The sequence below is a fragment of the Etheostoma cragini genome, unplaced genomic scaffold (assembly GCF_013103735.1).
Source record: "Etheostoma cragini isolate CJK2018 unplaced genomic scaffold, CSU_Ecrag_1.0 ScbMSFa_979, whole genome shotgun sequence".
Lineage (NCBI taxonomy): Eukaryota > Metazoa > Chordata > Actinopteri > Perciformes > Percidae > Etheostoma > Etheostoma cragini.
This window is the reverse complement of record NW_023269623.1, coordinates 1-873: the sequence shown is the minus strand read 5'-3', so window position 1 is coordinate 873 and position 873 is coordinate 1. Positions and strand designations below refer to the sequence as shown.

Below are 873 nucleotides of genomic sequence, written 5' to 3'. Positions count from 1 at the left end.
ATAAATAAATAAATAAATAACGAGCGTATGAACGCAACGACACGTTTAAATATCGCTCATCACGCCGATTAGATCGGAAGGCAAGATCCTTTTAATGTGCAGCCCTAGTGTCTCCAGAGACAGACGGACAGGACGTCTCCAGAGACAGACGGACAGGACGTCTCCACAGACAGACAGGACGTCTCCACAGACAGACGGACAGGACGTCTCCACAGACAGACGGACAGGACGTCTCCACAGACAGACAGGACAGGACGTCTCCACAGACAGACAGGACGTCTCCAGAGACAGACGGACAGGACGTCTCCACAGACAGACAGGACGTCTCCACAGACAGACAGACAGGACGTCTCCACAGACAGACAGACAGGCCGTCTCCACAGACAGACAGGCCGTCTCCACAGACAGACAGGCAGGACGTCTCCACAGACAGACAGACAGGACGTCTCCACAGACAGACAGGACGTCTCCACAGACAGACAGGACGTCTCCACAGACAGACAGGACGTCTCCACAGACAGACGGACAGGTAATATTAAGGGTATAAACTCACCATCAGAGTCATGAGCTCCTGCTGCAGCCTGCAGACACACAAACACACACAGAGACACAAACACACACAGTTAGCGACAGAGACACAAACACACACACAGTTAGAGACACAAACACACGTCTCACCTCTTGGACACGGAGCCCCTGGCTGCGCTGCCTCCCGTCTCGCTGCCTTTCAGAGACGCAGACGATGAAGCTGCTGCAGCTGGGTCCATGTTCTGGGAAGAGGCCATGTTACTGCTGCAGAGAGACAGACAGGTCAGAGAGACAGGCCATGTTACTGCTGCAGAGAGACAGACAGGTCAGAGAGACAGACAGGTC

General features: G+C 53.8%; 1 protein-coding gene across 1 annotated transcript in view; it reads right to left on the bottom strand.

Moving 5' to 3' along the window:
• Window positions 1–866, bottom strand: part of ube2c (ubiquitin-conjugating enzyme E2C) — a 2,823-nt gene extending 1,957 nt beyond the window's left edge. The window contains exons 1-2 of the mRNA XM_034866567.1: window positions 679–866; window positions 554–581 (exon numbers count right to left, since the gene is read on the bottom strand). Coding sequence (XP_034722458.1) covers window positions 554–581; window positions 679–785 — 135 coding nt within the window. The 5' untranslated portion in view covers window positions 786–866. The remainder of the gene's footprint in view (window positions 1–553; window positions 582–678) is intronic.
• Window positions 867–873: the final 7 nt, after the last annotated feature.